At 37.1% G+C, this 12433-nt stretch overlaps 1 protein-coding gene across 4 annotated transcripts in view; it reads left to right on the forward strand.

The window, feature by feature from the left end:
- The window catches only part of TRAPPC8 (trafficking protein particle complex subunit 8), a 55209-nt gene that overhangs the window by 22089 nt on the left and 20687 nt on the right, over nucleotides 1-12433 (forward strand). For all 4 annotated transcript variants that reach the window (XM_054058750.1, XM_054058752.1, XM_054058753.1 and 1 more), the window contains 10 exons: nucleotides 59-164; nucleotides 1672-1803; nucleotides 3881-4105; nucleotides 4762-4870; nucleotides 5610-5804; nucleotides 5953-6083; nucleotides 7147-7221; nucleotides 7777-7903; nucleotides 8950-9107; nucleotides 9900-10342. In XM_054058750.1, coding sequence (XP_053914725.1) covers nucleotides 59-164; nucleotides 1672-1803; nucleotides 3881-4105; nucleotides 4762-4870; nucleotides 5610-5804; nucleotides 5953-6083; nucleotides 7147-7221; nucleotides 7777-7903; nucleotides 8950-9107; nucleotides 9900-10342 — 1701 coding nt within the window. The remainder of the gene's footprint in view (nucleotides 1-58; nucleotides 165-1671; nucleotides 1804-3880; nucleotides 4106-4761; nucleotides 4871-5609; nucleotides 5805-5952; nucleotides 6084-7146; nucleotides 7222-7776; nucleotides 7904-8949; nucleotides 9108-9899; nucleotides 10343-12433) is intronic.

Raw genomic sequence — 12433 nt, forward strand, 5'->3', positions numbered from 1 at the left:
AAATGTTTTCCATGGTTTTTGATAAGTAGTTATTAATGCATTTATGGTTTTGCTTTAGGAACATGGTTCTGGCTGAACGCTGTGTGCTGCTTAGTGCTGAAATCTTAAAAAGTCAAAGCAAATATTCAGAGGCGGCTGCTCTTCTGATTCGTTTAACCAGTGAGGTAAAACACTTAGTAGGTTTTTTTCACTCTTTCCTTCCCCTAATATGTTTACTTACCCAAGGACATCTAGGTTATATTGTAATTCTTGTCATATGATATTTTGTAGCCAAAGGTAGCAAATGAGCCAGCATAAAGCATAAAGAAGAAAACTCTGTTTACAAGTGAAGAAATTGATAGTTTTTCTGTCTAGTCAAGTGACTTACTTGACTTCTTTAAACATGGTAAATGTGTGTTTATCTTTGGATTTGTAACTAATTTTCTTTGACATCTAGTAAATTCTTGTATAGCATTCTTTGAGTTTAAGAACTTATGGGTTAAAAGTATAATTGTGGCTTGCCAGAGCCATGATGGATACTATCCCATATATAATGACAAATTCTCTATAGTTTAAGTGACTAGCTCAGCTATTATGAATCATTAGAATCTTAATGTGTAAGTGAAAGCTAGTCTGCACATTTCTGTAATGTTAATGAGTGGAAATTAAGCATGGAATTAGCTTCTATTAGCCCAGAAAGGGTCTTGCTTGAGAAGGAGTGAAACAAATGTAATACCAGTAATAGTATACTGTCTTCTGTGTAGCTTGAGCAAAAGGTCTAACTGGTAGTTAGTTTTGGCTTTGTGGCCAGCTGCACCGAATGTGCAAATTTGCATAGTTCTCTAAGTTTGTGTCTAGTATCTTTGTAGCTTCATTCTTGCACTTTCAGCTTAAGCTTGCTACCAAAATTCATGTAAGCGGTATAAGTTATTGGAGCAAGGAATTTAAGTACTGTTGGCTCTATGCAATCATTTTGTAACTTAAAATTATGGGTAGTTTACTTCAGTGCCTTTTGGCAGTTTCAGAGAAATTCATAGGATACTATGTAGTTATTTCAGAGTATATTTGTCGTCCAGGTACATACTTGGACATTACTGATAGAATGGACTTCATTTGAGATAAAATAGGTTCTGTTCTGATTAGTTAAAGTAATATTGCAGTGTCTTAGCATGGGAAGGGAGGGGGGTAATAATAACAAATTGCATATTATTAAGAGATTATCCTGGTTCTTGTGATACAAATTCACTGAAATTCCAGTGCTGCCTCCATTTTTTCCTTCATCCTGTTAAAGCTCTTGGGTTTTGTTTCTAGCCTTAATTCTTTTAGAGAGAGGGAGGGGAAAGGTAGCAAAGTGCTCTGGAGTTAATGATAGGTGTTAGAAACCATAGTCTGAGTTACTTAAAAAGTGCAAAATAGTTATCGCTGATACTGAAACAAGATGAGTATATAAATCTCTCTGCTGGGAAAAAAACACATGTATTTGGTATTGAGCAGTAGACGTATAACAAGGTAAAAAATACTTTGTCTTATTTTCTTTTATATGCACATGTACACTTAAAATGTTTGTATATGCCTCCAGTGTCACAGTATGGTTGCAGCTTACTGCGCTGTCAGCCTTAAAACAACAGGCCACTGTTGTCTTTATGTTTGTATTCAACTTTGGGACTAATTCTCATTTTTGTTTTTAAATAGGATTCAGATCTTCGCAGTGCACTTCTGTTGGAGCAGGCAGCCCATTGCTTTATAAACATGAAAAGTCCCATGGTTAGAAAATTTGCATTTCATATGATACTGGCTGGCCATAGATTTAGTAAAGCAGGCCAGGTAAGTGTTGTCTTTCCACATGGAAAATGTGCCTGGTATGAAAAACATGTTACATATGCCATTAGTCTGGAAAAAAGATGCTCAGCTTCTGACACTTTTGTATCAGTCTGAAATATTCAGTTCTGATCTTCTGAAAATGACTTCTACATCAGTCTGCATACTCTTTTTCCTTCTGTATTTGAAATAGTGCTGAAGATCAGTGACTTGGAACTTAAGTTATAAGTGTTCGTTTCTGGGCCTTTGCTTTATACACAGGGAAATATGTGGATTTTTATTTGGTTAAAGGACTGTTTTTACTTTTGAGAGTGAGTTGGAAGAGCTAGAAATTTGTGAAACTTAATTTTTTAGAGTAATAGCAAAATTTACCTGTTTTTCCTGGTGCCCTAACCACATACTTTTTAGGGGGGCTGCAGCTATAGGAACAGTTGCTACAAGACAGACTAAAGCATGCTCAGACTTAAGTAGCAATTAAACTCATGCAAATCAGTTTGGTTTTTACTTCCATTCACTATCCTGTGCGGGCAGCTCTAACTGTGGTAAATAAACTCAGAGTTTGTTGGATATAACTTCTGTGCTTTCTTTTTGTCTCAGTTGTGGGATAGACTCTCTAAAGATAGCTTGTGCCTGATTCCTGTTGAGGTTAGCCACCTGAGTTCGGTTCTGGGGCTGTCCCTGAATACAGTCAATTTCAATTTACTGATCAGCTGTAAACTTCTGATATAAATAAACTTGTATTGCAAATGAATAATACAGGAGAACCCAGGTGTCAGAATGCTGTAGGCTTGGAATAAAGCCTTTTGGCATTGGCAGAGGTTGTTCTCCCACCTAATCCGATGTTGTTTTTATCATTCTAGTAAAGACTAAAGAAAATATTGTTGTATTCTTGGCTTCTGTATTTAAAATCACAGATGTGAAGTGTAGTAGAAGCATTCCCCTCAGTGTTGGTTTTCTTCATGAAGTAGTTTCCCTGTCTACTGTTACAACAATACAGTATTGATGGAGCTATTGATTGGAGTGGTTTTTTTATTTATTATTTTGTGTCTCACTCTGTTGCCTGGAAAAGTGGATGCGTTTTGTAAAGCTTTGACTGTCTTCATGTGATACCTCTCTTGTTTGTGTTCAGTTCTTGTAGGGATTCCGGTTTCTAAGGAATGCTTTTTCAGTGTTATAGTAAATGCAAGTTGTTCCCCCCCTGTCCTTAGAGGCATCAAAATATGAAATGTCACTGAAGACAACTCAACCAGGCTGCTCAGCTGAATTCTGTAATATCATACTTAAAAATTTCAGTAATATCTGTTTTTTTAAGGATTTACTGCTTTGCTCTGCTGTCATCACCAAAACAACTTGAATATATATTAGATTTTCCCTGTTACTGCTGTAAATAAGGGAATACTGTTCCCTTTTTCTAGAAGCTGAGACTTGCCTGTACAGTGAATACCCGTGCTTATGTTCTGATACCTAGATGTGAGATTGTATGCCCAGGTCCCAATGTACGCAGAGGAAAGGAATTGTGGAGCTGACTGGGAGTAGAGCCATCTATCTCCCACTGGCTGATGCAATTGGTAATTTTGCCTTGTATGTAGTGCAGGGCTGTGTTTTGTTGGTTTGCTTGGCACAGATTTTGTCCTGAGTGTGTCTACTGAACAGCAGTTGACTGGAAGTGTCGCATAAAGTTCAGTTATGGAAGTGAAATGAAATATTTTAAATGTAGCTTACGACCTGAGGCTTGGCAGTCGAGCCCTGGCAACTTTAGCAGTCAGCCCTAAAGCAACACAGAACACTACTTTAAAAGTAGTTTTCTCTTGTTTTTTCTTAACTTACTGCCTGTTACACTGGTCTTTGAAAACATTAGCTTAATCGGCATATGAGGCTTTGTACTGTAGGAATGAACACTTCTGTGCTTAGATCAATGTTGACCAGATCTATGAGGTGTAGGTCTGCAAACATTACACCTACCATAGTGCGGTTGGTAGTAAAAACTTCAGTAACTTTCTGACTTACTGTTCAATTTTCCTAATATTAAAATGAGTGGTTAATGGGATTATTTGAGAAGTAACCTGTTTTTTTTTCCTTGCAGAAAAAGCATGCCTTACGTTGCTACTGTCAAGCCATGCAGGTTTACAAAGGGAAAGGCTGGTCTCTTGCAGAAGACCATATCAACTTCACTATTGGTCGCCAGTCCTTTACACTTCGTCAGCTTGACAATGCTGTGTCTGCCTTTAGGCATATTTTGATCAATGATAGTAAACAACCTCCAGCTCAGCAAGGAGCTTTTTTAAGAGAATATCTTTATGTTTATAAGGTAAATGACTCTCTTTGTTCCTTTAATATGAGTTTTTATAGATCAAGTAACTTATTGGGTTGGCTCTAAATTCATGAGTAAATCTGGATTGTGGCGTGCCATGTGCATTAAGGGGTGTTTAGTGCTGATATTGCCACTCAACTTGCAGCCATATAGTTACTTATTGTCTTTTAAAGCGTGTAAACAGAATTTCTGTGGTGTTTGCCAAGTTAGGTAGAATTTACTTGGTATTTGTGTTGGAGTCTAGTGCACAGTTCAGCTGTGGTAAGAATCTGGTGTAATGGTGGTGGTGTAGTGAATGTAGTTTATAAAATTCTGAGTTAGAATGTCAAGCTTTGCATCAGGTAAAGTTTGTAACAGCCATGCAGCCACAATGGTGATTGGAGAGCATGCTGGATTAAAATAATTATTCTCCTTTTTCCATAAAGATTTCACGAACTTTGAACTTTTACTGAAGAAAAAATACTACTTCAGACTGTCAAAGCAGAAGAAACTATCAAAACAGTTAATTGAAATAATTCATTCCAGCTTAAAAATTTCTGCCTGCCTAAACGTTGAGTGCTTATAACTCTTTATCATTCAGTCATTGGTGATGTACAGCATGGACATCATGTGTTTGTATAGTGGCATGACACTCTTTTCCTCTTCTGCTCCAGAATGTAACCCAGCTATCACCTGATGGTCCCTTACCACAGCTTCCTTTACCATACATTAACAGCTCAGCAACTCGTGTTTTCTTTGGGCATGATCGAAGACCAGCAGAAGGTTAGAAAAAATTTATGTAAACAGATTGGAGTCCTTTACTTATGGAACTAAAACATATGCAAGAGCTGGTGTTCTTTTAAAAAAACATTCTATCATTATGCAAAACTAATGTGACAAGATAACTTCTTTAAATTTGATTTCCAAAGAAAAGCTTAATACTTATTCGCTAGAAGTTTTCAGACTTTCTGTGTAAACATGAAATCACGTATGCAGATGTGCTAACTTCAACTATTTTTCATAGTTAGAAAGCTTCAATACAATTCTTCTGTAATGAACTCCATGAAAGAGTTTATTAAAGCTTTAGCAAATGCGAGATGCTAGTGCCAGTTCTAGACATGAGCTTTACAGTAACTTTCTCTTGGATTATGAAACACTGTGATTACCAAATGTCAAGTAAGCTGAGTGGAAATTCTTATGTAAACCAGGATGGTACTGTAGTCTGTCATAAAGTAAAAATAATCTGTAAGCCAAGTATATCATGTAGCATGCTACAATCTTGGAATTCTACAGTTTTCAAATAGAATTATACTCAAATTGTCCTCAGTATTGTTTTCCATGTGCGTATTTCAAAATGTCTTGCAATTCACTGACTGAAATACGCATGCATTACATGAAAATGACAGTGACTGAAAATTTAACATATTTTAACAGTACTTACCAAATGCTACTGCAGCCCTCTTTGTAACTGTTGCCTGCATGCTGTGGTTTTCATCTTCTAAAATTGCCTTACTTTTACTAGGTGAAAAGCAAGCAGCCACACATGTAAGTCTGGATCAGGAGTATGACTCTGAATCATCACAACAGTGGAAAGAACTTGAGGAGCAGGTTGTTTCTGCAGTAAATAAAGGAATAATACCTTCAAATTTTCAACCAACACAGTTCTGTTTAAATCGCTACTCAGATAACTCCAGATTTCCACTTGCTGTGATAGAAGGTAAAATTAAGATTTATACATTTTAGAAATGAAGTTAAATACATTTGTCTGATATTTCCTGTGTTACTGTAGATTTAAACTTTGTTAGGTGAACTTTTGGGTTGCAGTGGGGATAGCCTGTTGTCATTGCTTTCTTACACTTTAATAGAACCAATAACTGTGGAAGTATCATTCCGAAACCCGCTGAAAGTTCCCCTTCTTTTGACTGACCTTTCATTGCTGTGGAAGTTTCAACCTAAAGACTTCAGTGCAAAGCATGATGGAGAAACTAAAGAACTGGTAAGAAAAGCTTCATCCTTTTTCAGCTGAAACAAACCAGCTACAGTTATGGAGTGTATATGAACTTAAACCAGCTGCTTTCGTTCTACAGAATTTTGAAGACTATAGTGGAAAAAGTGTGTAGAAAAAAAAAAAAAGATAGCTACTGAAATTCTGTGTGCGTTGTTTAGATATTCCTAAATCCATAGGGTACAAAGTAGCAAAGTTAACAGACGCTGTAATGAGTATTGTAAAGCTTAATGCAAAGCAAAGTACTTCCAACATTTCATTGTATGTGTAGTACATCTATTTTGAGTCACAGTAGCCTTGACCAGCAGAAATGACTTTTCATGTCAAAAGGTATGTTATCAAGTACTTTTTTCTTACTTGAGCTACTGTATGTAGTGAAATGCACATTCTGAAAAAGTGCTGTTAGGACATGGGAAGATCTTGCCATTTCAATTAGAAGAAAACGGAGAATTTATTGGCTTAAAAATTAATGTTTTGAATTCTTTATATGAACTACTGACTACTGTTTAATTTAACGCTTCAACTAATACTGCCAAAACTCCTCAATGAAAGACTGTTCTTACATTTCATTTTTAAGGTATTAATATGTTCCAATACTGAATATTACAGTAAATTCCCTAAAAATTTGGTTTCCTGGCCAAAAATATTTGGAACATAGTGATCTCTAAAAGTAAAATTTTATGAGAGTTATAATCATGGTTGCGTATATAAATAAATCTCAAGGATTATCATATGCTTTTCCTTTTGTTCTGGTCTGAACTGCTGCTTTAATGGTATGACAAATACTTCTGTGAGTATCAAAAAAATTGATTTGGAATGGTTCCACTTTATAGTGATAAACCTTAGATTTCTCTCCTAAGTAAATGTTCACTGAGCTCTCTTAACTTCAATTCAGAAGGCATGAGAAGCTGGGCATACAGCGCCTGCTAGTCCAAACTCTGCAATTTGAAATTTGTTTTTTTCCTTGAACACTTTAGGAGTATGGGAAGCAATATTTATGGCACTTTTAAAACCTAGGTGTAATAGTGTCTGAAAAGCTGTTTCTTGTTTTCAGGGAACAGATGATGAACGTATGATAGGAACTGAAGCAATAGCAGAATTTTTAATCAATAGCGAGGAGACAAAAGTGGTAAGTACTATATTTAAAAAATTGCTGGATTAGGTTGGAGTTCGGGCTTGCTGTGATCTGAATTTAATGCTAAACCTCATGAACATCAGGAAACACGTTCTTTAACTGGATTGGTGACTGAGCACTGGGCAGAGGCTGCCTGGAGAGATTGTAGAGTCTCCATCCTTGGAGATATTGAAAGCCGTTAGGACACGATCCTGGGCAGCTGGCTGTAGGTGGCTGTACTTGATAACGTGAGTTGGACAAGATGACCTTCAGAGGTCCTCTCCAGCTTAAACTTTTCTGTGATTATGCATCTGTTCAATTTCATTTTTGTTAAAATTTAGGATTCTTTCCTAATGTAATGGGGAAACTCTCCATTGTGAAATGGCTTAGTAAATTCTGTGTATATGAAAATTTTAATCCAGTAAATGACCTGTACTTATTGTATGCGATTACATCTGATCTGAATGTAAAGTAAGTGTAACTGTGAGCGTCTTTAGCAATTGGGCATTTAGATGTAATAGTACATTGTTCTAGTAGCAACAACAACAAAAATTTAACATATCTCCACAGGCAAGACTAAAGCTCTTTCCCCATCAAACAGGGGAGCTACATATTCTGGGAGTCGTTTATAATCTTGGCACTGTTCAGGGTGCTGTGACATTAGATGGGATAGATCCTTCTATTGGATTACAGACAGGTAAGTGTATTCCTTTATGTCTGGATGTCTGGAAGGGGTAGACATGGCTTCTGCAGAGCAGAACTAAATTCTAGTGTTCAGTGTGTGACTATCATGATGCAAGGCTTTCAGGTGAGGATGTAGAAACAAAGGAAACTGGACCAATAAAAGAATGATACGGCACCTGTAGGAATCCAGTGGGAAAGGAAGTAATGTTTGTCAAACCCATACTTACATTCTTTTTACATATGTAGAAATTATGAAACAAATTAAAAAAAAACATTAAATATTCCATCTGCCACGCTGAATTCATAACAATTTCCATTGAGTCTTCTGACTTTCATTTTTTCTTCTGGATTTTTTGCTTTGTTAGCTTTCAGCTGTTGTCTTAAGTGGTGTGCTGAAGTTCTTTGTATAGATTCCCAAATTTAAATTTGGCTGGTAGAATTTTTTTTTCATCTTTATTTTGGGTCTCCTTTCTTTGTATTAACAACAAATGGCTTATTAATTGTGTATTACTTGATCTGTTCTGTTAAGTCATTCATCTGAAACTACCTCTCGGAAAATGTAGTTGTTGAAGGAAATGGGGATTAAAGTACGTGTTTGAAGATGTCTAAAAGAAATAATGAAGCTTGGTTAGCTATCTACAAACTGGAAACCTTAGTAGTAAAAAAAACTTGGAGAGCGGTGGCCTGTCTTTTGAAGGAAGTAAAAATATTTTGGGTGACTTTTTCTTTCAGCTTGGCAGAAATTGGGGAAGGCAATAAATACATCGCCTTCGTGCTCTCCCCTTCAGTAGTCAAAGTATTGAAGGGGAGGAATTCCACAACAATGTAGGAAAACTAGATATCTGAACTTGCAGTAGCAATGTGTTCCATCTGACAGCTTTAAATAGTTCTTTCACAGTGCTGCTGCGTAAACAGTGAACACTGCATGTGCTCAATAACAGAGAAAGCAATGATTTTTGAGATTGGATGGTGACCTTTGCATGTCTTCTCAGAAAAAAAGCTAGGAATTACTTTTTTAAAAGTTTGATTTGTTTTTTTCTTAAAAAAAAAATCTTTTAGGAAAATTTGTCTCCAATGGGTTATCTGTACGGGGACGACAAGATTTAGAAATCCAAGGGCCTCGACTCAATAACACAAAAGAGGAAAAAACATCTATTAAATATGGACCCGATCGACGTTTAGATCCCATTATTACAGAGGAAATGCCTTTGTTGGAGGTATGTAGCTACTTTCTGTTGGTAGCTTTGAGCAAATAGCTGAATCCAGAGTTTATAAATGTAATTCTAACAATGGAGTCTTAGACTTTGTTAATGCCTAAAGCTTTCCAGTTAATTTATGATGTTGGTTGCAAACTTCTGTGGCTTTCTTTTTTTTAAATGAATCTTTTAGTCTCCAAATACCCTTCTGAAGTTCTTATATTCCCTTTATGGTTTTAGTTGGCAACAGCTTTTGTAGACAAACTTCAAGGTGAGGGGAAACAGGCAAAATTCTTTTCTGTTTGCTTGCCATTCATTTGGAATAGTTCAAGTTGCTTAATTAAAACATAGTGGTTTTCCTTACTAGGGTTATTAAAATGATTTGACTAACTGGTTAATGAAAATACTCTATAGAATGGAACAGGTTATTTCAGTTGGTAGGGACTTAAGACAATCATCCAGTCCAACTGCCTGACCAGTTCAGGGCTGACAATGTTAAAGCATGTTAAGGGCATTGTCCAAATGCTGCTTAAGCACTGATGGCCTTAGGGCATTGACCATCTCTCTAGGAAGCCTCTTCCACTGTATGACCACCCTCTCGGTAAAGAAATGCTGCCTAACGTCCAGTCTGCATCTGCCCTGACACAGTGTTGAATCATTCCTACGTGTTCCTATCGCGTACCTCTCTCCCAACTGCCCCTTCTTGAGAAGCTGCAGAGAGCAATATAGTTAAAATATGTGGGTTTTTTCATGCCCATTCATAACTTGGCTCAATGTTCAACGTATTCTTTTGTCTTGTTCCCTCCTATACAGGTGTTCTTCATAAATTTTCCTACAGGGCTTCTTTGTGGAGAAATCAGAAAAGCATATGTAGAATTTGTGAACGTAAGCAAGTGTCCTCTTACTGCACTGAAGGTTGTGTCCAAAAATCCAGAATTTTTTACTTTTGGTGGAAATACTGCTGTTCTAACGCCGCTAAGTCCTTCAGCTTCTGAAAACTGTAGTGCATACAAGACTGTTGTGACAGATCCTACCTCTGTGCGTACAGCACTACTATCTTCAGCTTCTTCTGCAGACTTTGGGGTTGGCGCAGGGGGTCAGCCAGAAGTAATACACGTCCCACTTCCTGATGCTGTTCTTCTTCCTGGGGCTTCAGTGCAGCTGCCAATGTGGTTACGGGGACCGGATGAAGAAGGTGTTCATGAAATTAACTTTTTGTTTTACTATGAAAGTATTAAAAGGCACTCAAAAATGTGGTAAGTTTTTATCTACTTTTTTTTCATACTTATGAGACATGTTATAAATATTATAAGCGTAAATATATATCTTACTGAATTTCTCTCAGTTGCTGTGATGGCAAAGTGGCCTGTTATCTGCTATTGTAAGAAAAGATATTTTTTCCCCCACTATATGATCTGATTTCCATCTTATGAAATTGAATAGCCTACACTGCTTCCATCAAAGTGGCAATTATTAATTCTCCTTATTAAATTATTAAAATAAATTTAAAATAATTTATTTAAAAATAATTTATTTAAAAATTATTAAAATAATTTTAAAATAATTTAATGGAGTGCTGTTAAAAACCCTGTTCATATTTAGTTTCTCTGGAAGTACATCTTTCTGAGGCACGGGGGGGGAAAGAAAATCATAACTTAGTTTATTTCTGCATCTTAAAACAAACTCTTGTCTACTTTGAACAAAAGATTTTGTTCTTAGTTAAAATGTGACAATAATTGTATTATGAAAGTCATTCTTCTTGGAGGGGTTAAATACCAAGTTTGACTTGCATACTGTTGTATAGTTCTTTTTTGGACTACCTTGAGACAGTAGGCATTCGAGGCTGACCCCAAAAGCTAATTAAGAGTGCTTTCTTTGAACTTGCAAGGTAGCGACTTGACTGTCAGTTATTCCAAAGTCCCACCCATGTCCCAGGCTAAGAAAGCTCAGGAAATATCTTTTTTGAGAAACCTGGTGTTAGATTTTTGGGATGAATGAGCCTTTGTTTGGAGAATAAAGAGATCAGCCTTTGGGAAGCCTTAGTGTAGCAATCTAGCAAACAGCCCAATTCAGAAATAAAGACTGTCTCTTTTACCCTTCTCTTTCGCTCTTCAATATTCTTGCCTTGTTGTTACCTAATAGCTGTCAAGGCTGAGAAAAAGTTGCAACAGGCTTAGTTTTAGCCCACTAAGAATACTGACCGCAGACTTAAATGTTACTGTTTAACTTTCTGGAAGAGAAATTTATTAAGCAACTAGATTTGTTTGTCTGGAGAATGTCTCCATCCACCTTAAGAAGCAGTGCAGACTAGGAGCGGATGAGATTGGGGAGCTGATGTTGTGGTTTAACACCAGCATGCAACTAAGCCTCACACAGGTGCTCACTGACTTTCACTTGTGAATGAGAACTCGTGGGTTAAGAGAGTTTAATAGGTAAAGCAAAAACTGTGCACAAGCAAAGCAAAACAAGCAATTCATTCACTGCTTCCTATCTGCAGGCAGGTGGTCAGGTGTCTCCAGGAAAGCAGTGCTCCACCATGTTACTTGGGAAGGCAAACACCATCACTCCAAACACCCTCCTCAGCTTTATATGCTGAGATTCCATATGGTATCCCTTTGGTCACTTGGGGTCACCTGTCCCAGCTCTGTCCCCAGCCAGCTGCTTGTGCACCTGCAGCCCACTTGCTGGTGGGATGAGAAGGAGGAAAGGCCTTGTCTCTGTGTAAGCACTGTGCTGCTTGGCAGTAACTGAAACATCTCTGTATTAGCAACTGCTTTTTGCAGTGCAAATCCAAAACATAGCCTCATAATATCTGCTCTGGAGAAAATTAACTCTATCCCAGCCAAAACCAGCACAAGTGGTCCTTACGCTATACATATTCAGGATCATGGTGGGGAGGGCTACTTCAGATGAGCTCCAGTCATGTGGGCTGAATGTCTGTTTGTGGCTGGAGCTTGTTTTCTAGGCTAGTTCTGAGAAAGAAATCATGTTGACGTGCTGTGAGACTGCTCTGTGTTGTAAACCAAAGTTGAGTAAGGTGAAGATGGTCAATAGAGTGGATCAGCAGCGTATTCTTGAAATCAAACTTTAGTGGACAAGTGCCCTTTGTTTAGGTCTTTCTGGAGTTTCTGATATGCTAGGTTTACCTCTACAGTTGATTTTAAGCTAGACTGCAAGAATAGTGAATTTATACCCCTACAATTTAGGTTTTATATTTCTTGTTTTTAAGTACAGAACTTTTCTCTGCTGAGTTAAAACTATTCAGAAAGTGACGTGTTCCACAAATGCAAGATGATTGTTTGAGGAAGGCTTTTATCCCTACTGTATTAATGTTTCCAGGGGACCTT

The sequence above is a fragment of the Cuculus canorus genome, chromosome 2 (assembly GCF_017976375.1).
Source record: "Cuculus canorus isolate bCucCan1 chromosome 2, bCucCan1.pri, whole genome shotgun sequence".
NCBI classification, from domain to species: domain Eukaryota; kingdom Metazoa; phylum Chordata; class Aves; order Cuculiformes; family Cuculidae; genus Cuculus; species Cuculus canorus.